Raw genomic sequence first — 27,578 nt, forward strand, 5'->3', positions numbered from 1 at the left:
ACCCAGGACCTTCTTGCTGTGAGGCGACAACGCTAACCACTGGGCCATCGTGCCACGTGTTATTAGTTATAGAGTTGCCTGGATGGAATATCTTGATCTTGACCTGCACAGAAACGTACTATAATTGAATCAGTCATGTGTGGAAAGTGCGACAAAATTATTGCAAAACAGATAGAAAAAAACAAAAAACAAAACTTATCAGTTATTTTCCCTAGTGCAGAAGTTCGACTGTGCATATGTGATCTATTGTTTGCGTTCAAAAGTCAGTGCTCATAGTATTTGGACAAAGATATAAGCATGCTACCATGTTCAACCATTGATCCAAAGTGAAACGCAGTCTCTCTCCAGGTGCTGCCAGACACCAGGACGTATAAGAAAGAAAAAACAAAACAGAATGGTCTAAAGCACACTTGGCCAGTGCATTTTGCATAAATCAAACAGTGGTCTTTTTGAAATCTATCTCGCAAAAAAATAAAATAAAGATTATTGTGCTCTTTTCTTTTTTTGCAGTCCCCATTAACATTCTGTTCTTATTATTCATCATCATTCATCAAACTCAACTGTTGAAACGAGTGTCATATTATGAATTGGGTAACTCTGGGAATGACAAAAAGACTATGTATGTAGATTTAAGTGATTTAAAAAAAAACAAAATAATTTTATTTTCAAAATGACAAAGTTTAGATGAGATTAACTTGAAGCGTTCAAGTAAAATATGGACATTTCATACAAATCTAGTTAAAAAATAAAAACATTCTTCATTGTCTTCACAGCCAGTTACAGTACCAGTGCTACAGTCTGACTGCTTCTTCAAAACCACATTTCATTCAACAGCTCTATTCATGTGTGGATGGTGAAGACACGTGACAAGATGACTTTTCCTAAAGAGTTTTCCACGCATCGGACTCGGCTTCTGCAAATATGGAGCACAAACATTGCAGCTGGTTATTCTCGTATACTGCTATGTGTGGAGTATTACATTCATCTGTTGCACCATCGCTTGTTTTATACCGTGCGTGGATGTGAGCAGAAAGCACAAATGTGAATATTTTAGATCCTGTATATGCCTCGCATTTACCCACATTAATACAGAATGTCAACATGTATGTAGGGCGGTGCAATTTGTGTTCAAACTGAAGTATTTCATGAGCGAAGGGATAGTCACAGGGGACATCTCATTTCAACACAGAAGAGAAAAAAAATAAATTAGTATTTTCCTACTGTACAGTAGCCCACTTTGCAATTGGATATACAAAGATTAAAAACATATGGTTTAATCATGCAAAACATTATAAACAATACAGCGATAAAACAACCCAGAACAAATAAGTACTGCTGACCTTCATCTGTCCAAACATTTATTAGAAAATAAACTTGGTTGTGGAGTTCCTTGAATGCCAGGATAAGCAAAACCTATTTTGCACGGCTACTGGGTTAGACGGACAATGCACCTTTGTGTATATCATCATCAGCTCTTGTGTTTTTGACCCCGCGTGTAAAGGGAGACCGCAGACACATTCACGTAGTTTGGATCAGAGCACTCCGGGGTTGTGGAGAGGTTCGTGTGCAGGAGCTGGGGTGGAGCACTGGGAGCATGAAGCCGACCAGATTTTTGGCCTTGTCACAGAGAGGTCAGGGGTCGGAGGAGCTCCAGCTGGGACTCCAAGGTGATCCTCTCCTGGTGAACCTCCTGTGGGCAAGAAGACCAAATGAGTTTCAATGACTCTATACAAAGAGGAACGGAGATGCAGTTCTGTTTTCCTTTCTCGAGTGCTTACTAGTAAGCACAGATGAGCCAGTGAAACAGAAGAAAATCAAACACTTTATTTTCATTTCTAACTCTACGTTAAGGAATTTTTTAGGAAGAATACTTCAGCCATTCCTTTCCATTCACCCAGCCATTGGGCCTGCCCAGCTGGCCCGTGCTCTATTTTGAAGGAGACAGTTGTGGATGCCAAGAGCTGTTTGGTATTTTGACAGGGGATGACTCTAAATAAAGACACATATGCCTTTCTCTACCAAATTCCAAAGATGCTGAAGGGAACCAGCCACAGTTCAGCCAATAACTTACGACCTGGATAATCTGTACAAACTGTGGAACGATGAAAATCAGATTTTCCAGTCAGACGTTGCACAATATTCAAGATGAATGGCCTGAGCAGATAATTTAAAGTTCCGTATTTTTTAAACATATTCCCATATTCTTTCATGCTCCATTGTAGCGACGCTATTAAAAGACACTCAGGCATGTCAGGATGAGCGTTTCACTACCGGATCATTTAAGATGAGAATGACAGGCATGCAGCATGTGTTACAAACGTGAGTGTTTCACAGGGAGATCTCCAATCCAAACTACTGAGTCTGTGCTATCAGTTAAGATGCGAGTGATGGATAGAGGGGTAGGCAATTAAGGGTGCTAGTATATATACCTACCAGAGGGGAAAAAAAAGATGATTTAAATCTGAACCACCATCAAAAATGTTGCTACATCAAATGTGTGTACTTCTTCATATTGCTTGTTTATGAGATGTTAGCAGGGATATGTAAATGAAAAGAAAATGGAAACACTTCCCTACAACATTTCCCTACAAGGCAACACAACAAATTATGTTACACATAAGGCCACCTGCAGAAGCGTGTGAACGATTTGACTTTTTGAGCAAGACAGCCCGTGCATACAGTGGAAGTTTATGTACTTTTGCTGTGTAATTATATTTTCCACTCATATAAACAAGTTGAACTGTGTTTCTAGCAAGAAAAATCATGCTTTATGGCAGGGGTGATTCAGCAAGTTGGAAGAGTGAGAGCAAGTGTTGTCCCAAACAATTGCGGATGAGTATAATTCTACTTCTGACACAGAAGGATGATGATCAGGATGGTGTTAACATGCACACCACTGTGCTCTCATACTTGTGGTGGAGAGACTACAACACACCAAGGACAGCATTTTGGAATCAGCTGTCAAAGCGTCACTTTGCAAACCAAACCGTTTACCGATGAAACAAAACCATATAGCAATTACATGTAAAGTCAGTCTGTCAGCTCAGCCTTTGCAATAAATATACAGGTTTTGTTGCCTACAGTATATGCCTGCAATAGTGTTTTATATGGTATCCGCTGGGTCAAGTATGCATCTTTTCATTGTGTTCTCTAAGGGCTTTGGGCCTGGCATTCTGATTTCACAGTGCCCTTTGGGAACCGCGGTGACTGGGGGAGGGCCGTGAATGTCAGTATATCCATTGGGCCAGCCTCTAACGCAGCCCGTTCTCACACACATCCTCTGACACACACCCCTGAAGCTAAGCTCCACGTTAACTCTATTGAAGTGTTTGCATCTCTTAACTGCAAGAGCTGACCTTCAGCTGCTGTTGAAGTTCGCTGTTGAGGCGTGTCAACACGGCGTTGGTCTCCTTATTCTTACGGATGGCCATTTGGATCTCTCTCCTCTGCCTGGACAGCAGCCTGAGAGACAATATGCATCATTTTACCAGTTATGTTTAATTTTATGCACGGTTAAGATCTTGTTTGCTGACAATATTGGAAGAGAACACGTTTTAATTGAGCCTCTCTTAACCGTCAGAGGTAAATAAAGTTTTCATTACCTAATTACTGAGCAATCTTGGTCAATAATTATTTCACTTTTCCCTATTATGGGGCAGTATGTTGAGGGTCATGGTATGCTGATTTGGGGCTAAACAGCTTTATTTAAAAGACAACCCTCAACGGTGCATTGAATATGGAAATAAATAACTTGTACTAAAAGCCAGCAGACTGCAGCCTCTCTAAGAACAGCCAAAAGGACTGGGGCTCCACATCAGTCAGCTAAAACACCATTGGCTGTTATTGATGACCGGCTTTTAGTGACCTTCAAAAAATTCCAAGCCCATGAGCTGTCTGGCAAAATAAGGACTCGTAGGCACACATGTTAGAGCTATAATTTTGTGTTGTGGTGTGCCCTAATGGCTCCACACCATAGTCAAATTATCACACTGAATGTCCCAATCTGGAGGGGTTTCATAACAATCACTTCATATGTTTTTCAAGATCACTCATCTTTAAAGTGTTGATTTCCTGATTTCCTTCCTTTCTTTTTTTTCCCATTCACACATCACATCATTCAGAAATAAAAGAAACATCAGTTTAGGTCCAAACTTTACCTTTCCAAAATTAGGTTTAGTTAAAATGGTGTAGTTTAATTTTAGCCATGTGTAGTTTAGTATTGTATATGTATGCACATAATATTTCACTGACTTTTGAATGGATGCAGTGGGTGGAGCAAAGGGCACAGTAGGAGGGGGCGTGGCCTCCAGGTTCGGGTTCTCTGGGTGGTATTTCCTGCGAATTGGCTTCTGTGGAGGTTGGTTATGAGAGATTCCAGTCCTGTCCTAGAAGGTTGAAAAAAAAAAGATGTTACTGAACTTGATGAACCCCATTAACCCCTCTCTCTATCTCGCTCTCTCTCTCTCTCTCTCTCTCTCTCTCTCTCTCTCTCTCTCTCTCTCTCTCTCTCTCTCTCTCTCTCTCTCTCTCTCTCTCTCTCTCTCTCTCTCTCTCACACACACACACACACACACACACACACACACAGAAACCATGTGTATTAACTGTGTGTAATAGAAACTATGTGTATTAACAAAATATGCATATTAATGTGTATAATGTGTGTAACAATGAATATGAGACATAATGAATATGAAATCCATATTCATTATGTTGTTATCATATAGGCCAGATTGCTATTTATATCCACCGTTTTAAATAGATCAGATTGTACTTATAACTTTTGAGATTGGTTTTCTGATGTATTGTCATGTTTTTATTTTGTCTTGACTGTTCTTTGTCTGCCTGTTCAATAGTTTCCTTATGTATTGTTATGTTTTTACTTCTGTATTAATTGTTGTTTGTTTGACAGCCCAGGGACTGCAGATGCAAATCAGCTGCCTTCTAACTCTAGTGCAATAGTAAAATTGTGCGTTGTCCCTGTCAAATAAACAGTAAACCAAACTAAACTAACAGAAATAATGTGTATTAACTGTGTATTATGTGTATTATGTGTGTAACAGAAATGATGTGTATTAACTATGTGTATTATGTGTGTAACAGAAATGATGTGTATTAACTGTGTGTATTAATGTGTATTGTGTGTGTAACAGAAATTATGTGTATTAACTATGTGTACTATGTGTGGAACAAACTATGTGTATTAACTGTGTGTAACAGAAACGACGCATACTATGTGTATTAATGTGTATTATGTGTGTAACAGAAACTGTGTAATAACTGTATCAGGGCTGTCATGATATCAGATTTTCATTACATGATTATTGTGGTCAAAAGAATTCACGATAATGATATTATTGTGATATGTATAGAACATTTGAAAATAATAATAATAATGCTATCAGTCAAATGTATCTTTAATTTTATTTATTGTGTGTTTTGTCTCTTTTTCAGCAGATTAATTACATTCAAAACATGATTGTAGGGAGGTGGAGAGAGAGTGTGTAACCATAAATACAAAAGCATACAAAAATAACAATTAAAATTAATTGATAGTGAAAAGGCAACCAGATGAACTGATAAACAAAAGAGCCACAAGGCCTAACATCTGCCATCAATACAATGTCAACTGAAACAAAACCTCTTGCAGGGAGCAGGGGACAGAGAGTATTGGGCTATACAAATAAAATTGACTTGACTTGACTTAACCGGCTGACAACTAACCACTCTGATATACTGTGATTTAAATGATTTACATCCCGTTTTCCTCTTTCCATTTTTCATGACATGATTTTGCATGGCAGTACTAGCCATACACTGTGGTAGTAGCTAGCTAGCTAGTTACTGCATCACGGTGTCATGTCAGGTGTGTTTGTGTGCATGCGTGAGTGTGTGTGTGTGTGTGTGGGGGGGGGCAAAGTTTGAACGGAAAGAATTGAAAATGATTTAAGAAGTGCTGGATTATTTTCATGGTATTATATGTGTATTAGTAACATGATATCGATATTTCATTTTTAAAAGATGATAGTTATTGTCAGTACCGGTATATTACAACACCCCTAGTTTGTATATACGTACATACATGTTTAGAAATAAAGCAGGAGTTGAAATTAGCATGACCCTCACAGTTCAAGCTGGGATTTCTGACCTGCTTTTGAGCGTTTGTCAGGTCCTCAGAACTTGGTCCCGCTCGGCGTAGTGTACCCTTCTCTTCAAGCTTTATCTTAGCTTCCTCCTGCAACACAGAAAAAAACATTTCAATAAGCTGCATTCATATAAAGATGTTTATCTGACCCCACAGCCTTCAAACGTAAGAACCTAGATGGTGGTAAATATGAACGTAGACAAGACTAGACTAGTCTGTTTATTACTGATAGGATGAAATGACATGACAGAACTGCTGCGGTGGCAGGATGAAATGAATTTGATGCAACCATGATAAATCAGCATCTTCCCTGCAGGGAATATGATCTAGTGCTCTCCAGCTATGGCTTCCTGTCTCTTCGGGGACAGCCGTGATGGATTAACCTGCTTTTTATTGCAACTCTTTGCTATTTTTCATCCATCATTCCCACATAGACACACAATATAAAGTATTCCCATCTGCTCACATTCACCAGGGAGGCAAATAAAGCTAAAATACTTCGAGACCGTTATAATGTGAAAAGGTCAATTCTCTAAATTTGAGCACGCAGCCGTGTCGTTACTTTTCAGTAATGTTAACGAATGGAGCTGGGTACTGTGTTGATACTGCAGGCCGTTACAAGTCAGGACACCTAGAATACAATACGCCCATACAGCCACACATCGATAGCTTTGGAGAGGCCGAGGCATTTTTTACAGGACAAGACCATTTGCTAGTTTACTGCACTACATTTCCCATATGTTAACACTGTAATTACAGAATTTGATCCATTAATTTTTAAGCCTCGACTGACTCCCTTGCGGTGGCAGTTGAAATACCTAGGCTTCACTGATGGTTTAAACAGACATATGCTAGTGCTATAAATTGGGCCCCAGAAACTCAGTGAGGTATGCAACTAACTATCAGGCAGACGCAAATGCATGACTTTAAAATTCACTGCACCATTGTACCAAATATGACCACAGCCTGGAAAAATTTGAAGGTAGAAATTGCGACACTGGCAATAAAATACAGAGGTGCCACACGCAGTATATGTGGTCATATCAGTCAGGTCATGGATGTTTTGTTCCAGCAAAGCTAGGACTGGCAGCCATCACGTCAAACTTGGCTTTGAAATCCCAAAACCTTCATATTAAGAGATGTTTACAGTTACTATTGCTCCAAATTCGTCAAAATAATTATGTTCATTGTGGTGAGTGTAAATAATAATGGGGGGGGGGGAATCAGGGTGCATTTATTCGGGCTCTCTTGGTTTTTGCAAGTGTGCGATGTTCTTAAATCAACATCTGACGTCACACATGGCCCTGAGCTCTCATATCATATATTCAATCAGATTCAGGCTAGGAATACAGTTGGGGTCAGGCCTTGGGGTTAGCCCAAGGTCAACATATTAAACGTTGACCTGAGAACATTTCTCAACTGCAGCAAATAAGGACGTGCATTTACATGGGCAACATCTCCGTTCATCATAAGATGCCACAAAAAGTGGAAGGGCAGAGCAACAAGAGGAAGAAAGAGGAGACCATACCCATGTCTATTAGCAGTTCTCACAGTGTCTTAACTTGTACGGTGGAGAGAAGCAGAGTTTCTCAGACTTCCTCCATTCTCGAGAGGAGACAGTTGGCTTTGGTGAGCCAGGGGTGGTGGTCGGGCTTGGCAGATAGTTGACTCTGCTGTGCTCAGAGAATAAAAATGTGGTGTTTGTGTCGTGACTGAAGCAGCAATCCACCTCCTGGCTGTCTGCCCAGAGTGTCTCACTGGCTGCGCTGTAGTTTTCTTCTCATTTACCCGGCATCCGCCAGTCAATGTATCATGATCATGTCTATGAAAGTACGGGACTTGTTGAAAACTTTAGGATTAAAAAGTTCGAGAACTTGAGTGACACGAGAGCTGCTTGTTTATATTTCAACTTTTTCACACACGCAACATTTTTTTTTTTGCACCAGCGTTGGTGTAGATAGCTTTTCATTCACCACAAATGCACATTCAACTGATCCCAGGGGGCCCACATGAAAGCTGCTCCCAAAATAATCATTCTTGAATCAAGATTGATGGAGTTTGGTGTAAAGGAAGCTATTTTTAACTATGCTCCTGTAATTCATTCACGTCCCGACTGTCTCTCAGAGAGGCTGCGCTGATATTTGTCCCAGCTTGTCTTACTAGGTCAGAAATACATGAGGTCTCCCCACCTTGGGATCTTCCAGTGTGGTTGGTTTTAATTAAAGCTAAGCAGAACATCCTGTGGGAAAACAGATAAAGACAGTGATATGGCACAGGCAGCGGCGGTAGGGAAAAAAAGTAGCAAGAACAAGGAATTACACATGCAGCACAAAATGCCGTTGTAATGAGGGGGCCCAAGAGACTGGCAACACCGAATACAGAGTATGTGGTACGAGTGAAAAATATGGAAAAGTACAATAAGAGTTTGTGTGACATCGATCATGACATAAAAGTCAAACTTAATTCACGCAGTCTAGAATTGAGGCACTGGGAGAAAAAGGGAAAAATCAGAAATCAATTTAAAAAAAAAAGATTGAGTTTTTGAAAATACGGTTAGGTGCAGCAGGTTGCTTTGGCCTTAACGCGGCGCCGGGGTCACTTTGGATTTTCCATCAACTGTTGCAAAGGCAACTGGGTAAATGGTAAATAGACTGCACTTATATAGTAGCGCTTTTGTAGTCTACCAACTACTCAAAGTGGTTTACAGTGTATGTCTCTCATTCACCCATTCACACACACGTTCATACACTGATGGAAGAGGCTGTCACGCAAGGTGCCAACCTGCTCATCAGGAGCAGTTAAGGGTTCAGTGTCTTGCTCAAGGGCACTTCGACATGCCCTCCACAGGAGCCGGGGATTGAACCAGCGACTTTCCGATTACTAGACGACCCGCTTTACCTCCTGAGCCATGCTGCCCAAGCAACAAGACACATGCATTTGTTTATGCATGTGCTGTCCGAAAGACCATTGTGGAAGAAGAAGAGCTATGCTCACAGGCATAATTGCTATGTGTGCAGTCCCTATATTTCTTGGCAGTTTTCGTGCCCGCCCAGTGGCAGAGAAAATGCAAAACAAGTGAAAACAAAGGCTTCTAGGTGAACAATCTGAACAGCAACTGTGTCATTCAGTCACAGCCATCACACGATGTGACCAAAATGAATTTAGTAACGACCTGCTAACATCTATTTTCAGCATCTCTGATATATTCTCTGCACCATTGTACTTTATCACCTCTCGTTTCGCCTGTATAAGTCAATCCTTGTGTATATATCTGAAGATCGTTGTGTTGTGTTGTTATTCTATGTTACGTACACTGTGAGAGCCTCGAAACCAAAGTCAAATTCCATGTTTGTGCAAACCTACATGGCCAATAAACATGACTCTGATCCTGATATGTTGAAGCAAAGAAGTTACGAGGTGCTGCTTTAAAACTCCGGTGGCGGCAGGAATGATTGGCAAGTACAAAAACTCCTGAGAATAAACTTTTGAGACACACACTTGTGAGGAACACCTTGAAACACTGTACCAAATCCTACTTCAGGACACGAAGCAAACAAGCATTTGTCCTCTACACTGACTTACAAAGTTAAATTAGGAGTACACACACTTTTACCCTGCATCAACACATGGGCTATTCTTACAATTAACCCCTTTCAATATGATTTAATTTTCACATCTACACATATAGTATATATTGTAACGTGCATGAATAAGTAGACACGTTGGTCCTTGACTAACGGGTCGGACCCTTTAGTCGACTGGTTAACGTTGACGCTTGCGGAGTGGGAGATACGGGTTCGCGTCCCGGCTGTGGCGACGGTCTCCCAGACTGCCCCCCGAATTCGCTACAATATATATATATATATATATATATATATATATATATATATTTGTCTTTTTAGAAGACAAGTAAATTTAAAAGTGTGGGAACTGAGACAAATACAGTTCTCTCGATTTATTTATTTATTTTTTGATGTTTTTAGTAAGCTTGCTCTCAGTGCTAGTTTATAACCAACCACTTCTAACTGATTAATAATTTAAAGTGTCGGCGGGGTGAAGGCACGACATGTGCTGCAATATAAAAGTGAGGGCTGGAGAAAAACAGAGGAAAAGGGAGCGTACACCCTATGCTAAATTAACCTGGTTGGATGGATCTGACCCATTGGTTGTTACATAATGAAAAAAAACCCCACCAGATTTATAAACATGTATCATACTAGAAAATGCAAATCAACTTATATAATTTGATTGAATATTACATTGCAAAGCAAATTACATATAAATGATCTGTCTGCAGACCCAAAGCAGGACCGGTAGTGCTACACGGACCCATGCCTACGGTGAAATGAGTAAAAACATTTTCTGCAAAAGGTCTCACAGCAAAAAGCTTCTACAATACTTTTGAATTGGAAAGAAGAAAACGAAAGAGTGAGGAATCACTTATAAGAAAGACACTGCATGCGGGGAAAGGTTGAAATGTAGCACAGATACAGGAATGGGGGCCACTGATGAAACAGGTTCCCTGTGCGAGATAGTAAAATGACAGTATGAAAGTTTCAGTATGAAAGCGGGTTATTCTGGGATTGAATGGAAAGCAACGCTAAAGTCCAGAATCACATTATTTCTGCTGCTAGCATACAAAAACACAAGAAAACTTTCAAGTGGCCTTGAACCATTAATCCCTTCATATCGATTAGTGTGGGAGACCGCAACAGTCTGACTATTTTCCAACAGTTTTTGCAGAAGGCTCAGTAATATTCAACAATACATTTTTCAGAATTGTCCGGATGATGTTTTTGGAGCAGGGAAGAGAAACACTGAGTTAAAAAATATGACTCCAAACAAATTGTATTGTATGAAATGTGATTGATAAAAATACTTTGAATACTTTAAATACTTTGGCTCATCACAAAAGGGTGCCTGTTCATACACAGACACAGATAAACACACAGGCATACACACATTAATGTGAATGAAATAGCAACTTACTAGATATTACAAAGTTTTGGGAGAGACAAAGAGTAAATCTTCTCTACATTCCCTCGTGCACAATCCACCTTGTATACTAGTCTCAATGCCGTCCTGGAAATAGGCTCCATATCACTAAAAAACATGACATATTTATAGTCCATCACCTTAGATGTGTGCTAAAGTATAGAGGCATGAAAGGATCTCACAACTTGGAAAGGAATTTTGAGTTTGTCTGCGGGTCGTCTGATACATCTGATAGTATAAACTCAAACTTGTTGAGATGAAGTGAAAGTAAGAAGACGTTAACTAACAAGATCGAATTTTAAACAAAACTAAAGCATGTTTCAGATGAGAGACAGTAAAGTGGGTCAGTATTTGCGCTCACCTCTTCCCTGAACTGGCTGAAGTCTGCAAAGTTTGGCTGCTGCACTGCCTTCTGGGGAGTTTTCTCCGTAGCACTCATGAAGTGCGGCGCCTGACAATATGGATGACGAGGCAATGTTAACGTGACTACACACCATCTTTATTTCAACGGGAAATTATAGTTAGACTTGTAAACTTGTCATTTAAGAGTCTGCAGTCCATAGATAACAAAAAAAAAAAAAAAAGTCACCCTCATACCGGGGGGGATGCTGACACTGACTCCAGGCTACAGGATGACATATTGTTAACGCTGGTAATAAAACAAGCCCCACCTGTGTGGCAGACGGTCTTGGAGGGAGGGCTGGAGGAGGGGGCAGCCATCCACTTTTTACCCCTACAGTGCAGACAAGAAAAAAAAACATTGAAATCATGTGAACAATGGCCCACCTCTCCTGTGCATTGAGAACTCACATTTCAGTCTCAAATCACGTTCTCCGTGTCACATTTTCATAACACCACTGCTTTACTGTCTCATGTGCATGTGAGCCTCTCGCCTGCATGAGTAAACAAAAAGAAATCCCCCCTTTGACAGTTGCCCTTTTGTACAAAATTACAGTACAAAATGTACTATAATTCAAGGCGTTAAATCTTCTCTGACAAGACAAGACAACGATCAGTTTTCATTAGAAGTCAGGCTTGAAATGGTCTCGTTTGCAATGAATTTAGTAAAGACGGGAATCAGTTATGAATCTTACCCTGAGCACCCTGTTGTAAGAGCTTGTTAAGGTCCAGAGAAGAAGCCCTGGAGTGGGTTTTCTGGGGTCGAGGTGGAGGGGTAGGTGGCTCTTCTGTCTTCTTCATGGCATCATCAATAGAGGTACTGGAGTAGGACCTGGGGGTGAGTTCACATTAACTCAAAAAGGGAATATCACAGGTTATGTATAGTAAAATCAGTAAACCACATTATACGAGTCACTTCTTCTTTATCATACACTTAGGTGGTTTTCTTTTCTTTACCTCGGCCTAGTTCTTGCCTTCATCTGTGGGTCCAAATCATGAGGCGTTTCTGTGAAGAGTGATAAGGTGAATGAGTAAACATGGATACACAGATCAGACTTATGGGCTCAGACAAGTTCTGTTAAATGAGAAGCAACTGCTTCCTCTTGGGAAATTCTGCTCTTCAATATGGAGGGCAACAATTCCTAATGGCGACGACGAAATAATGAGTGTGCTACATCAGCATTTTAATTTCGAGGATAACTCAGTCTAAACAACAAATTCTGTCTAATGGTAGATGATGAGATCTAAAACCACAATGCGCTGTGCAGGGGTAGGGGGTTGATTAATTTTAGTTATCACCTGGTCCTCCGGGAAAAGCACCAACTTGTAAAGTATGTTTGGTTTGAAATGTTGCCAGCCCTTTTGAAGTCAAATCTGTGGAGGCGGCGATAAAGATTACAACCAATGCATCCATTCAATTATAAACAGACTTAGATTAACTCTGCAGTGACCTGTTAAGTTTGGAAAAGATGCCATGTCAACTTGTTTCTTAAAATCTAACCTGAATATTGACACTGACTGTTTGCTGCATGCCATTAATTGATAACCAGAAAAAAGTGAATTTATGATTTTTTCATGAATTTCTTAATGTAATAGTCAATTTGAGGTAGAGTATTTAAGAGGTGGCGCACACCTTACCTGGCTTGCAGGACTCTTCTTTCAAATTGTGCATCGCTGTGGCCACACCTGGCTGAAGCCTCTCTACAACACTCCTATCCTGAAAAAAGAGAAGAAAAAAAAGCAGATGGCCAAAGAGATGTAAAGAGGTAGCTGCAAAGTATGTTAAGTATATGTTAATCAAAAAAATCTTGAAAGTTCAATATGTTCTTGGGATGCATTTGACACTTTTAGCTCATCAGCGCCCTCTTGAGTCATAAAAGGGGAACTTTGCATTGAAACTACCCTTTTGCAATGAAAACAGAGAACCTGGGGATTTGGTTTACCAGCTGATTGGGTCTTGGTTCTGCATCTTCAAAGACAATGAGAGGGTCTGCACTCTGGAAAAGAATGCATTATGATGTGCTGCATTCAAAAGTAAAAGTTTACCACAAAAAAACAACAACCCAGAAATGACTCCATAATGAGAAAACTTGTCTCTTAACAGTTCAAGGCTGTATTTCTTACTTCAGGAGTTTCTGGTATGTCCTCCTCCTGCTCTATAAACCCTGGCCAGAGGGTTGGTGGGAGAGTCTCTGGGAGGGGGTAACCGTTCTTGCGAGCCACAATCAAATGAAAGGCTGTGCAAAACTCAGAGAAAGTGAGCGCTCCATCTCTATCCACATCACTCAATTCCCTAAGGAAAAAAAGAAACCAATGGAAACACAAGTTGTTTAACAATATGGCTGCACTGGAAAAAAATGCTAACATTAGATGTGCGAGATGTCATGATAAAGGTTATCAAACACAATTACTAGCCTTGATCCTTCAATTTGGAGTCCTGGCAAGGTGCACAATTAATTCAATGAAAATGTCAGCATCACTGATGTCTAAGCTGAATCTACTGCTGCTACTACTACTACTTTCGGCTGGTCCCGTTAGGGGTAGCCACAATGGATCAACCATTTCCATTTCTTCCTGTCTTCTGCATCTTCCTCTGTCACACCAGCCACCTGCATGTCCTCTCTCACCACATCCATAAACCTCCTCTTTGGCCTTCCTCCTTTTCCTCTTCCCTAGCAACTCCATATTCAGCATCCTTCCCCAAATATACCCAGCATCTCTCCTCCACACATGTCCAAACCATCTCAATCTTGCCTCTCTTGTTTTGTCTCGAAACCGTTCGACCTGAGCTGTCCCTCTAATATCTACTACTACTACTACTACTACTTTCGGCTGCTCCTGTTAGGGGTCGCCACAGCAGATCATCCGTTTCCATTTCTTCCTGTCTTCTGCATCTTCGTCTGTCACACCAGCCACCTGCATGTCTTCCCTCACCACATCCATAAACCTTCTCTTTGGCCTTCCTCTTTTCCTCTTCCTAATCCTGTCCTTCTTCATCACTCCCAATGAAAATCTTAGCATCTTCAACTCTGCCACCTCCAGCTCTGCCTCCTGTCTTCTTGTCAGTGCCACTGTCTCAAAACCATATAACATAGTTGGTCTCACTACCATCTTGTAAACCTTCCCTTTAACTCTTGCTGGTACCCTTCTGTCGCAAATCACTCCTGACACTCTTCTCCACCCACTCCACCCTGCCTGCACTCTCTGTTGCACTCCTCGTTACTTTGGACAGTTGACCCCAAGTATTCAAACTCATACACCTTCATCACCTCTACTCCTTGGATCCTCACCATTCTGCTGTCCTCCCTCTCATTCACGCTTATGTATTCCGTCTTGCTCCTACTGACTTTCATTCCTCTTCTCTCCAGTGCATACCTCCACCTCTCCAGGCTCTCCTCAACCTGCACCCTACTCTCTCTACAGATCACGATGTCATTCGCAAACATCCTAGTCCACCCACGGAGACTCCTGCCTGATCTCATCTCGTCCATCAACCTGTCCATCACCATTGCAAACTAGAAAGGGCTCAGAGTCGATCCTTGATGTAATCCCACCTCCACCTTGAACCCATCTGCCATTCCAACCGCACACCTCACAACTGTCACACTTCCTTCATACATATCCTGAAACCTCTCCTACATACTTTGCTGCAATTCACAACTTCCTCATACAATACCACACCTCCTCTCTTGGCACTCTGTCGTATGCTTTCTCTAAATCCACAAAGACACAATGTAACTCCTTCTGGCCTTCTCTATACTTCTCAGTCAACATTCTCAAAGCAAACATCACATCTGTGGTGCTCCTTTGTGGCATGAAACCATACTGCTGCTCGCTGACCAACACCTCTCCTCTTAACCTATCTTCTATTACTCTTTCCCATATATCTTCATGCCGTGGCTGATTAACTTTATACCTCTGTAGTTGCCACAGTTCTGCATATCGCCCTTGTTCTTGAAAATCAGTACCAGTATGCTTCTTCTCCACTCGCCAAGCATCCTCTCACAAAACCCCACTGCCATCTCTCCTAAACATCTCCATGTCTCCACAGGTATGTCACCTGGACCAGCCGCCTTTCCACTCTTCATCCTCTTCATAGCTACCCTCACTTCCTCCTTGCTAATCCACCACACCTCCTGATTCACTAGCCCCATATCATGCAACCTTCTCTCGCTCTCATTTTCTTAATTCATCAGCCCCCCCAAAGTACTCCTTCCACCTTTTCAACACTCTCCTCACTTGTCCACACATTTCCATCTCTATCCTTGATTGCCCTAACCTGTTGCACATCCTACCCAGCTCGGTCCCTCTGTCCAGTCAATCGGTACAAGTCCTTTTCTCCTTTCTTAATGTCTAACCTCTCATACAACTCACCGTACACCTTTTCCTTTGCCACTTCTCTCTTTGCTTTACACTGCATCTCCTTGTACTCCTGTCTACTTTCTTCATCTCTCTGACTATCCCACTTCTTCTTTGCCAACCTCTTCCTCTGTATAATTTGCTGTACTTCCTTATTCCACCACCAAGTCTCCTTGTCTTCCTTCCTCTGTCCTGATGGCACACAAGTACCTTCCGAACTGTCTCCCTCACTATTTCAGCAGTGGTTGCCCAGCCATCCGGCAACTCTTCACTACCACCCAGTGCCTGTCTTAACTCCTCCCTGACCTCCACACAACAGTCTTCCTTCTTCAGCTTCCACCATTTGATCCTTGGCTCTGCCTTCACTCTCTTCCTCTTCTTGGCTGTCTCATGTCATGATGTCTAAGTTGAATGACATTTAGAAATAAAAGAGTTGTGAAGATGAACTTGGTTCTTGAACATTAACTCCCAGATGTAATATTTTCATCAAATGCAACAGCTTTGTTGCAGTAAGTAGTAATATAATTTACAGTATCGTGCATGTGCAACCTTATGTTTCCTGGATGTTTGAGGGTGAGAAAAAGGGTTTTAAGTCTGCATTGTCATAGTGAGAGTGCTGGCTCTGTCCAGCTGACAGTGGCTCAGCGAAGCATGCTGATATGCTTGGCTGATAAACCCAGGTGACAGCTGAATAAGGACATGCGGGACTATGAGTCAGCACTTACCAAATATGGGAAAGCTCTGGTATTGGGAGCTTGGATTTTGTGAAAAAGTTCTTTGCAAAGGTTCCTGGAAAAGTCAGATGTCACACAGTTGTACCAAATGAAGTATGATGTTAAAAACAGCCCCACCTAACATCAATACACAAGACTGTCCCAAATAAATTTTTCATTCAGTTCTGCAAGAGTAGAAATGAGGTACAAAGTGAATTCGTACCCAGGATGAGAGCCCCAAGGTCAGGCTGTAGTGTTTTGAATTGGTTTGTGTAGTACTCCCGCTGTTCCTCTGTGATCCTCCAGGGGTCATCCTCGGAGTAGTCCATTACCCCCCGCTGGTCCAGTCTCTCCACTGAGGCAGCCTGGGAGGGTGCATGGGAATTCACAGGGTCAGGAATTGCACATTCACATCCCATAGAAAATGAAAGGAGTTTGTCAAATCGATAGCAGAGAGTTTTCTCGTCTTACCCGAGGCATAGCGAGGTGATCCACAGAAGGCTTGGTCCCGTACTTATTGGGTGAGGAGTGTTGTTCCAGCTGAACGACAGGCCTCGCCGAGTGTTTGCTGTCATAGGCTGACACAAGGAGAGAGAAATCCTTGCTTCAGCTTTGAGGGATGACATATACTTTCCAACCCAATAAACACCTAGAAATCATGAGTTATTAAAATCTGAGAGGAGGAGTAGGATGAAAGGGATTCAACAACCAAAGCACCTTAAGAGAGGGGATGAAAAGAAAGAGATCCATTTATCTGTTCATCCAGTTCAGGTTAATGTTTACACAATTTAGTTCATTTGAGTTCTCCCCCTATCTATACGGATAGACCTTCAAAATCGTTATTTTGTTCAGTTCCTTGAGCCGCTCATTTGTCTTGTCAATCAAACGAGGACTGTATGCTGCTGAAGAGACAAACTTCCATGAAATAATCAAAGGATACTGAGATAATCTTATCCCTTAAGGTGGAAAATGTCACACGTCAGAGTTCGCAGATAGCGAAGAAATGCTGACAAAAACAGGGCTAATCTCTGAAATAACATTTTAATGAGATCTGAGGGTCACCCATCTGCTTTTGAACACATTAAAAAAAGAAAAAACAACTTAGCTAAGCTGTTTCACAACACCTTTGACAGTTGAAAAATGAGTTTCATGAGAAGAAATCAGTTTTGTGCCAGCTGATACGCCAGTAGGTTAGATTGTTCAAGAAAAATTGTGAGAAAAGTTGATTTCACAACAACAGTGCTGGTACCTTTTCCAATTGAAGCTAACATCCTGCATGTATGCTATCATTCCCTGGCCTTCATAGTGAAACTTTGAAATGGTTAAAAATATTTTTATAAAGGCATTTGCAATGTGTGTATTGCAGTTAAAGTATTCACAACTGACTTACCCATTTGTGAGTCTGTCCCGTTTCTCTGCATGCTGTAAGGGTAGTTGCGGCTACTTGATGGGGATCGGGGCGGTGAACTACAGGGTGACCGTGGGGGAGACCAAAGCTCCTTTTAATACAAACAGAGTATACATGTTATCCATACTATACCACAGTTAATTGTATTCATTTAAAGAAGGGTTTATCCTGACAATGTAATTTTTTTTGCCCCCCCCCTTTTTTTTCTCTCCCCAATTGTACTTGGCCAATTAGCCTATTTTCCGAGCAGTCCCAGTCGCTGCTCCACCCCCTCTGCTGATCCGGAGAGGGCTGCAGACTACCACATGTCTGCACTGATACACGTGGAGTCACCAGCCACTTCTTTTCACCTGACAGTGAGGAGTTTTGCCAGGGGGACGTAGCTCGTGTGAGGATCATGCTATTCCCCCCAATCCCCCCTTCCCCCTGAACAGGCGCCCTGACTGACCAGAGAATGTGCTAGTACAGCGACCAGGACACATATCCACATCTGGTTTCCCACCCGCACGCACGGCCAATTGTGTCTATAGGGACGCCCAACCAAGCCGGAGTTAACACGGGGATTCGAACGAGTGATCCCGATGTTGGTAGGCAATGGAATAGACCACTACGCTACCCAGATGCTCTCCAATAACATATTTTAAGAAACTAGCCCAGCGGCATATTCACAAGTTAATTTCCACCTAGAAATGCCTGGCCATAGGGTTACTTTCTCAGCAACTATTCGTCAGTGCCACAGAGGTCCAAGTTTTAACTAGGGCCGTACATAAGGGGGTAAAAAGGGGGAACGCTTTCTGGGGCCCAGCCGCTGGGAGGGGGGGGCATGGAGGCCAGCAATAATCATCCATCCATCCATCCATTCATCCATCCATCCATCCATCCATCCATTATCCGAACCGCTTATCCTGCTCTCAGGGGATGCTGGAGCCTATCCCAGCAGTCAGTGGGCAGCAGGCAGGGAGATACCCTGGACAGGCCGCCAGACCATCACACAAGGCCGAAATACACACACACACACACACACACACACACACACACACACACACACACACACACACACACACACACACACACACACACACACACACACACACACACACATTCATACCTAGGGACAATTTAGTATGGCCGATTCATCTGATCTACATGTCTTTGGACTGTGGGAGGAAACCAGAGCCCCTGGAGGAAACCCACACAGACACGGGGAGAACATGTAAACACCACACAGAGGACGACCCGGGATGACCTCCAAGGTTGGACTACCCCGGGGCTCCAACCCAGGACCTTCTTGCTGTGAGGTGACTGTGCCAAGCACTGCACCACTGTGCCGCTGCAATAATCATGTTCATCCTATATATAAGTAGTGGCAATACTTGACATTGAGCGTGAACTGGTTACACAGATGGAGTTTGAAGACATTATAAAGGACATTGAGTGTGAACTGGCTACACAGATGGAGTTTAAAGACATTATTAAGGACATTGAGCATGAACTGGCTACACAGATGGAGTTTAAAGACATTATAAAGGCTTTTGCATCCAGTAAGACAATAAAGATGGCTGTAAAAGAGACAAAGATGAGGCCATTAGGTAAGAAATTGCATTTTCTACTAAGAAATGTGTGGTGTAAGTATAGCAGATCTTTGCTGACCTTGGTGTGTTTGTGTTTAAGTGTGTCAAAGAGTTCTATTTTGGTGTGTGTGTGTGTGTGTGTGTGTGTGTGTGTGTGTGTGTGTGTGTGTGTGTGTGTGTGTGTGTGTGTGTGTGTGTGTGTGTGTGTGTGTGTGCCTATGCAGTCCCTGTTGCTGAGTAAGTCTCTCAGTTTATATTCATGCATTTAGTAGGAGAGAGAGAGCATTTGCATGCGCTGATATGAGTAAAGCTGATTTGGGGGAGGAGGGGGCATTCACTTGACCTTTACAGGGGGCATTTCTGTGTGCAGGCCTGGGGTCTCATTTACAACCATTGCGTACGCACAAAACGGCGCCTGAAAGAGGCCTATGCCACTTCCTACGCAACATTTGTGATCTATAAAAACAGACTTGATGGGAGAACGTGCACACCTGTACATAAACGCAGATCGTGTGGTGGTGAATTGAAGCCAGATTGTATAATGATGCCTCTCACACATTTAAGTCTGATTCTTTTTTCTTTTCTTTTTTTTTGGCGCACGCCATTTTCAACTTTTGTGCGCAGGTACACTTTTAGTAAGGATCCTACACACTTTTATAAATGAGACACCTGGTCATAACTACACAGCACGTAACAGTTAACAGAAAAGCTGGTAGCTATAGGAGTAGGGGAGAAATGAAAGTCAGCCCTAAGGTCACCTTTTTCTCTACATGGCCCTCCTGGTGTCTGAAGGCACTCCTGTCCGTCGGGGTCCAGGGGACAGAAACCGCCGAAGCTCCACACTGCAGCCCCTGAGCGTCTACGCTTTGAGGGAAGGTCGAGTGTCCCGGCTCTGGTTCATTCTTTAGTCCGACAAATCTCGGCGGAGGTAGAGCTATAGGGAGGTTGACACAGCACAAAAATGACACAAAAAATTATGATGACGGCTGCTTGTTTATTTTGATTCAGCATGTTGGATCTTTAGTCTTTTTACAGATTTCCTCTCAGTGTGCCTATTTATCTTATCACATCCCAATTAGGATGCATGGAAACGGTGATCGGTTCATTTCTCTCGTTGTTTGTCTAGTTCAGCAGTGGCTAACCATGTGCCATGGAGAGCCATGTGGATGCAGTTTTCATTCCAACCCGACTCCACACCAGGTGATTTCACCGATACACTCTTCCTCTTCGGTTGAAGGGTTGCTAATCAGTGAACTCGCCTGGTGTGGAGTCCGGCTGGAATGAAAACCTGCATACACATGGCTCTCCATGGCACATGGTTGGCCACCCCTGGTCTAGTTGTATGTTACATCTGAGGACGAGAGGTTGTTTTATAGTGTCATTAAGAAAAAAAAGGTGGTCTAACCCCTCTCCTGGTAAACTAAAGAAGGAACACAATGATAATATATACAGTGTTGAGAGGGAAGGAGATTTACAGTCAAGCCTGAGTAGCGGTTTCCTCTTAGGATGACCTTTGGTACACATGGAATTGGCCTGAAAGTATGAATTACGATATGAGCTTCTTAAATATACTCTGTATCGGTGAATTAACAGCCATATCACCATGAATCTTATAAGCACTAATACAGATACCTTGAAAATTCATCAAGGAATCATGTATTAAACTATGAAGAGAAAAAAAACAAACAGATTTGCTCATTGGACAGGGTGCGACTGATTTTGTGCACTTGTAATCAGGGCAAACCCACTTAGCCCTTTCCACGCGACTCCCCTTTCATCCAGATTAGACCTAATCCAGTCATGTTAACATAAGCTCCTGATCCCCTTTTGCGTTCGCAAGACGCCTCCACTATGAGTGGCGAGACTTACTAGTCGTGACACTCTCCAGACGGATGGGCAGACCTGACTGGGCAGCGGCCAGCAACTTTAGGGCCACATAGAACTGCGTTGTGCCGAAGTAACCCAGCCGCTTCGCTCCGCACACCTCAGTTACCTGCAGAAGACATCATGTTCAAAGTTGGTTTCCACATCTGCCAAACGAAAAATATGCCAACCATACATTTCACAAGTCAGTTTCGTTGCTGTTGTAGCATCTACAATGCTCTTACACGATAACTTGCACACAATATTTTTATCTCAGGAACTTTACTCTTCTTTTTTAAAGCAAGCACCACAGTAGGCTCATGTGCTGTGTGTCCTTTCTAGCGCTCTGCATCAAGACCATGTGTAATGTAAAATTGGATCAAGATATGCAGGGGATCAGCTGTTTATCTAGCAACAGACCGCTTTTGATTAGACACAAGATGAGTGCTTTGGAGGAACAAAGCAGATTATGATTATGCAGGGCAATCAGCATGTAAATCCCTCGACATGAAACTGATGAGGTATTTCTTTCGGTAAAAAGGTCGTACACATCTGAAGCTAATGTTTTGAATTGTAAATTTCTGAGTTTACAACCCGGGTAACAAATGGTGCAAACCAATCAGCTGCAATAAAATGTAATTTCTATGCACTGTAGATACAGACAGCCAGACGGACGGATGGATAGCTGAAGCTACTACTGTCCTATTCTCTAACATTCATCACCTTTGTTGTTGTTGACGAAAGAAGCCATTTGTCCTAAATACACAGTAAACAAGTGTGAACTCATTCAGCCTAAATGAAGGATTATATATCAGCGTTAATCCCACAAATTCGGACTAGGAGCAATTACAAAAAAAGTAAATTCCCACTGTTGAATAATAAGGAACAAAGTGCCTTTGTCAGCAAAACTATTTTTCTTTTTCTTTCTTTTCTTTTTTTACTTTGGCATCCATCTCTGTAAAGACAATACACGGCCTTGGTGTCCAGACACAAACTGAAATTCAATTAAGCAAAAAAAAAAAGAAAGAAAAAAAGTCCTTTTGAGAATATTTTTAGGTCACCGAGGCAACGTAAATAAGGAAACCATGTCGCCAGAGTCGACGGCCCAGGAAGAGGCTGCTGCTGCAGGCTGCAGGTGGCGGGGGCGTCTGGCAGACAGCTGCACATGTCACAGAAATAAAACTTCACCTTCTCCTTGTGGCAACAAAAGATTAAGATGGATTAAACCAAAATTCTTTCACAAACACACAACACCCAAGAATTCAAGTGCTGCTTACTTCTGCTAACAAACAAGCCAGTGAAGATGAGCGCTGTAAGTCTTTGTACAAAGAAACACATTGCACACGCTACAGTACACGGCGGTGTCGTTTCCGGTGCAGATTCAAAGCGGGTTCGACAGCCTTAGAAATGAGAATTTGCTGGTATGTTTGGTGGGAGGTCCGTCCACATTATGGCACAGACTGACTGGAGTGCCGTTACTACCCATTGTTGAATGGGGTTGCAGGAAGGGATGGGGGGGGGGGGGGGGTGCATATCTCTTTATGAGAAATTATTTCTGCTCAACTTGCACGGCACTCATTCAACAGCTTTTAGGCAAGAGGCAAGGATCTAAATAACTTTCATCCTGTGAAAGGCAAAGCAGATACTGGAGGTTATGTCTACAGTTGGGAGGAGTTTGCCTGAAGTTACCGGACAAAAGTTGCTGGGATTATTTCCAGAAGACCAGCGAATGTCTGCAGTAAACAGACAGGAAATTCAGATACAGCCTGGGAGGACGGAGGCGGGTCATTTTAAGAGGATGGATCAGTGCCAAAAACAACTCTGCAGGTCACATCACAACACTGAACCCAACAAAAATCATACACATTATTCAGTATTATACATATACATTATTGATCACTGAAGTGAAGGGGGGACATTAAGTTTGAATGCAAACCAAGCTCAAAAAGAAAACAAAAATTGTTGACAAGTTCTAAAAAGCAGCGGTGAGATCCAGCTTGGAAGATAACAGGTATCACGAGGACATTATGAACTAGCAAAGAAATGCAGAGGAATGCCGCTGCACTTGCAAATAGTTTCTCTGGGTGTGCTGGGTCAGGAAAAACTGTCAATTAGCTTACGAGAGGAATCCATTCCCCTTGTAAACTCAGGTAAAAAAATACCTTGAAGAAAAAGAGAGAGATGGCGATGCCGATTTCATAAGTCAAATTATTCTCTTTCTTTTACTTAATATTGTCATATTCACACAAAGTGCAAAAACAGAAGTTGCTCATAGTACACCAAAGGAAAAGTGAGGTGGCAGAAAATAGAAGCAAACATTTCAGTCCCTAGATTACTGTCAGTGCTTGACAATATGAAATAGCAATAGCTATGAGGTAGCAACCTAGTGAGTGAAGAGAGAGCAACACATAGTTTAAATAATTCTCTGGCTCCTGTGTGATGCCACATATTTCCTGTTCCCCAGGTTTAGTGTTGCTGCTGAAAGAGGACTACTGTTTTACAGTAGTCCTCTTTCAGCGCCACTAGACCTGGATGAGACGTCTCCATTAGAGTTTGGTTGGGATTAAGAAGAGGGGGACAATCTCTCACTTGGAGGAGGGCCACACCTTATCTGAACAGACAGGTCCCTCAACCGTTTCTTCTCAACAAATCATGAGATGTAACCAAGCCTGTCGCTCCGCATTGAAGCATGTGCAGCTCTGATGTATGCCCATGTTGTACAACGTTCAGTTCACACTCATACGGAAACCACCGGGCCTTCGCCATAATGTGGATTTTCACATCACACTTTGAGGAGATCGTTGATCAGCTTGAGGGGTTGTTTTGTGTCTACAAAAAAATAACAAAAAACAAAAACAAAACAGTAAATGTATACTTGGATTCATGGTCGTGAGCTAAAGTGCTGAACGAGACACAGATAGGGGCAGAAAAACTAACATTGCGTCGTGTCTTTCGGATGTTTACCGAGGCTAATATCATGTTTACGTGGTAAATGGTTGCAGGAAAGCTGTGCTGGCAGCTCAGATCATCTTGGTCAATAACAGCATCACCAAAAGTCTATGCTCTAAACCCACGCAATCAGCATAGCAATTGATTTCATTGCTGAGTAATGTGTGAGAAGCCGTGTAAACGCTGCCTTTGCGTAAAGCCAATTGGTTCCAGACTGCAGCGACAACCCAGCCAGGAGGGCTGCACCGCAATAACTTTCCCCTTAACACACACAAGTTTTCAGCTCTTCTCTATACGGGTCAGACAAATGACACGTCGATACCCACGATTACAGACCCATCAGTTTGTCTATGCATCTAAATGCAAATGGCTGAAGATATTCTAATGTTACTTACTGAGACAAGTACTCTCAGTGATATAAAAAGAAAAAAAAAGTCGTGAGGAAGCTACCCATATAAAAAATGAAATAAAATTCAACGTGACTGCAAAAACAACACCCGCGAGAGCCAAAAGCAGGTGTTGGGAATGAGTAATGAGAATATATCTGGGTAAGTAATTATCTCTTAGACTTGGAACCCACACAGACATGGACATCCTGAGAAGTTCGTGACAGCAGGACCTTACAAGGACAAACTAACTGATAAGAGAGCCGGACAGAACAACCAGCCCAGAAGCAGCGCTCACGGACAGATCCTTCCTTGTCAAAGAACATGCAGGCCTAAAGCTTGACTTCCTCAGCTTTCAGTCTGGACCTAAAGGCGAAAGCTGAAAGAGAATCAGTGAAATCCCACCACACCAAAGCCAACTCGTTATGTTTCCTCTGAGATAAAGACACAGCTGACAATACCCCTGATGTATGTGTGACATGTACGTATGGTCGACATGTCAGTGCCGAGTCCAGGAGTGATCCTGCAGGCATCCTGCAGCAGGGCATGGCAGTGCTCCGGGGGCCATGTGTCAATCACCTCTTTACTATGGAGGCTTGCCAGGCCGGAATGGAAGGAAACGGAGCTCCCAGCCAAACTTCCTGACACCACGCAGGGACACAATAGGCTGCTAGCGTCGGGAGGGAACCTCTCAGGACCCCGTGTGGCGTGAGTGGGACCATTACTTGCTGAGTTGACGTGTTGCTGGAAAAACATATTTACGTATCTCTGTGATTGGCCCGCTGTCATTAACAAAGGATTCTCTCATTTGTAAGAGGATAGAGATGGTGTCAAACGTTTTAGCACAACGACCACTGTCACTTTCAATGTATACCAAATGTAATATTCCCTGGAACATAAACCATAACGGAGAGATAGAGGGCTAGCTTGGCTTATTAAACTATCAGAGTATGCTTCCATATCCTATAGGGTGGGTAAGTGTGTGTGTGTGTACATACACACAGGGTGTTGTGATGCGTCTAGTGGAGCAGTGTGTAGTTGGAGGGAAGGTGCATGTGTTCTTCCAACCCGCTTGTGTCCCTCCTGCCCTTAGCTTGCTGCTGCTGGCTAGCCTTTGTGGCGAATAGGGAAGCATCCTAGCGTGTAAGCCTTCCCTTGCCAGTACATAGCCTCTCCTTCACCAAGACTCCTGCCAGGCCTCCCCGTGGCCACACATGGTAACTGGGGTCTTGCGGCCCCAGGCTAACTTGGCAGGGGATCTCGGAGCAGCAGTGGGCCCCAGAGATATGGTGTGCAGGCCCACCCTGGTGGACATGCCCTGGCACCTATCAACCACTGCCCCGCTGCCTTGTGGGTGAGTCTGGAAGACATAAGGCTAAGGGAGCTCACCCCAACAGAAAAGCAAGCTGTGGCGGCACGCTTCGAGGCGGTTTCCGAAAAACTGGATTTCCGGCAGCCCCCTGCAGTTGTGTGGAGGTGCCGGTCGTCTAGGGATCCCCCTTGCCATCGTAACCATCTCCTCTACAATCAAGTCATGTGGCGTTGGGAGAAGCGCACCCCCCATGCCACTTTAAAAACCATCTCTGCGCAGGTATCTTCTGCTATCTGAGTCCTCAAAGGACCCACAAATAGAAGAAGATGGTCATCATCGGGCACGATGGACAACCAGCAAGCAAGGGTGGGTATTTTTCCGAGTCTTGCCACTTACCTGATTATTAGCTGTAGGTTTAAATCAGCTCCCCTGAATTGTATGATGAGATTATGAAGGTGTCAGGTAGTATATTCATTATTTGGGCTCCGAGTAACAGAGGAGATGGTACACACCTTAATGTTTCGGGGCAGTTAGGCAGTTAAATAAAAACCCTCCTAAAACAACTGACAGTTGAAACAGTCCTGACACATTGTCTCCCAAACAGCCTTTATATATTATCTAATTCTGGCCATCTCCCCCAGGCCTCTGGTAAAGACAATGGTTTATTAAACCACTAAGTCCAATGCTGATAACTTTGGTGTGGTCTCTTACACACACACACACACACACACACACACACACACACACACACACACACACACACACACACACACACACGTTTGCATGCTTGTGGGGATATCCCAGTGATACTACTCCCATATGCCCAACATGATGCTAAATGACTGACCTAATCCTAACCTTAACCTGGCCTTGAAGCAAGCTCTTTTTCTTGTGAGAATCAGCAAAACTATGGGTGTATTAATGAGAGCTCACAGATGTACAGAGAGGAATGACTGCGTTTTACAGTGTGGTGGCAGACAGAGGGAGGGAGGAGGGGTAATGCAAAATATATCACATACCAAGTACAAGACGCCATATCACCATTGGCAATTAATATGAATGAAATGGAAATTAGCACTTGTGCATCTAATTTTTTTTAAATTTTTTTTTGCTGTCTCTTGCACACCACAGAAGTGGGTTCGGTGCAGCTCCAACGCGATTAGGTTTCTCACACATGATGTCCATGCGAGCAAAGCGGCGACGATCTGGATATGCGACGTCAGGCTTACCTGATGCAAGGCTTCAGGCGGCAGCTGAGACGCCTTGAACAGCTCTCCGACTTTGCTGGCCGACAATTTCCCCGCGCTGTCCGACTGGCACAGATTATGGAGACCCGAGTAATACCTCTGTTCGTTTTCATCCAGGGAAATAAAACTCCCTCCAGAGGCTACGCCGCATTCCGGATCCATCCCTGGACTGGCGCACAGACATAACAGTGACAGCGACCATTTACTCCGCTGGATGCCCCCGACTGCCGC

The 27,578-nt window shown here is 42.9% G+C and overlaps 1 protein-coding gene across 2 annotated transcripts; it reads right to left on the reverse strand.

Moving 5' to 3' along the window:
• Positions 1 to 640: 640 nt before the first annotated feature.
• Positions 641 to 27,578, reverse strand: reps2 (RALBP1 associated Eps domain containing 2). Of its 2 annotated transcripts, XR_008810030.1 has the most exons (20): positions 27,330 to 27,578; positions 21,460 to 21,583; positions 20,349 to 20,524; positions 18,002 to 18,110; positions 17,083 to 17,189; positions 16,835 to 16,976; positions 16,624 to 16,687; positions 13,664 to 13,832; positions 13,483 to 13,536; positions 13,178 to 13,256; positions 12,839 to 12,913; positions 12,497 to 12,545; positions 12,235 to 12,371; positions 11,812 to 11,873; positions 11,502 to 11,591; positions 6,149 to 6,235; positions 4,252 to 4,385; positions 3,357 to 3,462; positions 1,452 to 1,690; positions 641 to 913 (listed from the first exon to the last, which is right to left on the reverse strand). XR_008810030.1 is itself a non-coding variant. In XM_056277188.1 (19 exons), the coding sequence occupies exons 1-19, from the start codon at positions 27,507 to 27,509 to the stop codon at positions 1,622 to 1,624; spliced, it is 2,013 nt and encodes a 670-aa protein (XP_056133163.1). In that variant the 5' UTR covers positions 27,510 to 27,578; the 3' UTR covers positions 641 to 1,621. The 2 variants fall into 2 exon arrangements, 1 of the variants encoding a protein (XP_056133163.1); XM_056277188.1 differs by having other exon boundaries at positions 641 to 1,690.

The sequence above is a fragment of the Lampris incognitus genome, chromosome 3 (genome assembly GCF_029633865.1).
Source record: "Lampris incognitus isolate fLamInc1 chromosome 3, fLamInc1.hap2, whole genome shotgun sequence".
Taxonomy (NCBI): Eukaryota; Metazoa; Chordata; class Actinopteri; order Lampriformes; family Lampridae; genus Lampris; species Lampris incognitus.

Coding starts and splice junctions, on each gene's coding strand:
- reps2 (XM_056277188.1), bottom strand. CDS start 27,509: ATGGATCCGGAATGCGGCGTAGCCTCTGGAGGGAGTTTTATTTCCCTG. Junction 18,111..20,348: donor AGGGCCATGTAGAGAAAAAG/GTGACCTTAGGG, acceptor TTGTATTAAAAG/GAGCTTTGGTCTCCCCCACG. Junction 12,914..13,177: donor AGAAGAGTCCTGCAAGCCAG/GTAAGGTGTGCG, acceptor CCGCCTCCACAG/ATTTGACTTCAAAAGGGCTG.